This window comes from Eimeria mitis, genomic scaffold, assembly GCF_000499745.2.
Source record: "Eimeria mitis Houghton genomic scaffold, Emh_scaff4381, whole genome shotgun sequence".
NCBI classification, from domain to species: Eukaryota; Apicomplexa; class Conoidasida; order Eucoccidiorida; family Eimeriidae; genus Eimeria; species Eimeria mitis.
In genome coordinates, this window is record NW_013572697.1 from 1,441 (window position 1) to 3,393 (window position 1,953).

A 1,953-nucleotide genomic window follows, 5' to 3' on the forward strand; every position below is an offset into this window, starting at 1 on the left:
CAGCAGCAGCAACAGCAACAGCAGCAGCAGCAGCAAAAAAAAAACAGCAGCAACAGCAGCAGCAGGAATGCAATTCGCCATCATATTCAGAGCAGCAAACTGCTGCACCGCTTCAGCTAGCCCCCCCCCAACCCCTCCCACCCCCCTGCTGCTGCTGCTGCTGCTGCTGCTGCTGCTGCTGCTGCTGCTGCTGCTAGCTTACTTCGATACAACGAAGGAGACAGCAGCTTTAAGGGGCAGCAGCAGACAGTGCTGGTTTGCTGCTAAGACAAAGCGGGCGTAGCTCCCCCAGAAAGCAGCAGAACCCTCGATACCTAAAGCCTTTGTTAGTGCTGCTTCATCTGCTGCTGCTGCTGCTGCTGCTGCTGCTGTTGCTGCTGATGTTGCTGCTGCTGGTGAGGCAACAGGGGAGGGGTGGTAATGATCTGCTGCTGTGGTTGCTGCTGCAGCAGAAACAGCAGCAGCAGATGAAGATGCAGCAGCCACAGAAGGTTTGCATGCAGCAGCAGCAGCAATGCTACAAACATTGCTGCTGCTGCTGCTGCTGCTGCTGCTGCTGCTGCTGCTGCTTGTATGTCTGGGAACTGCAGCAAGAGGCAGCAGCGGGAGAGGCATCGCGCTGCCTGCTGCTCTCAGCCGCAGCCAGCAATCGTCGAGGAAGCAGAACAGCTGCAACCCAATGTACTGCAGCACCTTGCTGCTGCTGCTGCTGCTGCTGCAGCTGCTGCTGCTGCTGCAGCTGCTGCTGCTGCTGCTGCTGCTGGTTGGAGACTCCAAGGAGACAGGGAAGTGCAGCAGCGGCTCGTGGGCGAGCAGCGCCTCGTATACGTACAGCCGCAGTTGACTCAGCCTGCAGCAGCAGCAGCAGCAGCAGCAACAGCAACGGCAGCAACAGCAGCAGCAGCAGCAGCAACAGCAACAGCAGATGGTTGAGCTACAGCAGCAAGATCAACAGCGAAAAAATCAGCAGCAGCAGCACCAACAGCAACAGCAGTAGCAGCAGGAGCAGCAGCAGCAGCAACAACAACAGCAGCAGCAGCAGCAACAACAACAGCAGCAGCAGCAGCAGCAGCAACAGCAGCAGCAGCAGCAAAGAAGCGAGAGTCTGCTTACCTCTGTGCATCAGCGTAGGAAGCAGGGATCCGATCCCACCCCACATCTAAGGGTCCTTCACTCTTGCTGCTGCTGCTGCTGCTGCTGCTGCTGTTGCTGCTGCTGCTGCTGCTGCTGCTGCTGCTGTCGCCTTGACTCATATCCCGTTTATCAGCAGCAAAGGAAGCTGGCGATCTGCTGCGGGTGTGTGCAGGAGAAGCTGCAGCAGCAGCAGCAGCAGCAGCAGCTGTTGCTGCTGCTGCTGCTGCTGTTCCAGTGGGGTCCTCAGGTTGTTGCTCTTGCTGCTGCTGCTGCTGCTGCTGCTGCTTGGAAGCAGCAGCAGCAGGGGGCGCCAGCTGACTAAGAAAAGGAGGAAAGAACCTCGATACAATATTTGCTGCAGCACCATCTGCTGCTGCTCGTGTCTTTGTTGCTGCCATTGGTGACGGCCCCCTGCAGCAGCAGCAGCAGCAGCAGCAACAGCAGAAACAGCAGCAGCAGCAGCAGCACAGTCGATGACAAACCGCCAGTACGCCCGTGAGGTACAGCAGCAGCAGCAGCAGCAGCAGCAGCCAGAAGCACATTTATCTTACCTGCGTGCGGTGGCCGTTGCAGCAGCAGCAGCAGAAGCAGCAGCAGCAGCAGCAGCAGCAGCAGAGTCCCTCTGTTTGTCTGTGTCTTGCTGCAGCCCTGCAGCACTAAAAGCAGCAAACATTTCCTTCACTATTTCTTCTGCTGCAGCCATATCAACCCATCCAAGCGCATGCAGCAGCAGCTGCTGCTGCTGCTGTTGCTGCTGCATCTGCTGTTTGTGCTGCTGCCCTGCTGCTGTCGTCCGCAGAGGAGGCGCCACTCCTGCTG

The 1,953-nt window shown here is 58.0% G+C and overlaps 1 protein-coding gene across 1 annotated transcript in view; it reads right to left on the bottom strand.

The window, feature by feature from the left end:
• Window positions 1-1,953, bottom strand: part of EMH_0074670 (uncharacterized protein) — a gene marked incomplete at both ends in the record, with an annotated part of 4,860 nt that overhangs the window by 1,408 nt on the left and 1,499 nt on the right. Inside the window, 3 exons of the mRNA XM_013499495.1 lie at window positions 203-850; window positions 1,114-1,545; window positions 1,686-1,951. Coding sequence (XP_013354949.1) covers window positions 203-850; window positions 1,114-1,545; window positions 1,686-1,951 — 1,346 coding nt within the window. The remainder of the gene's footprint in view (window positions 1-202; window positions 851-1,113; window positions 1,546-1,685; window positions 1,952-1,953) is intronic.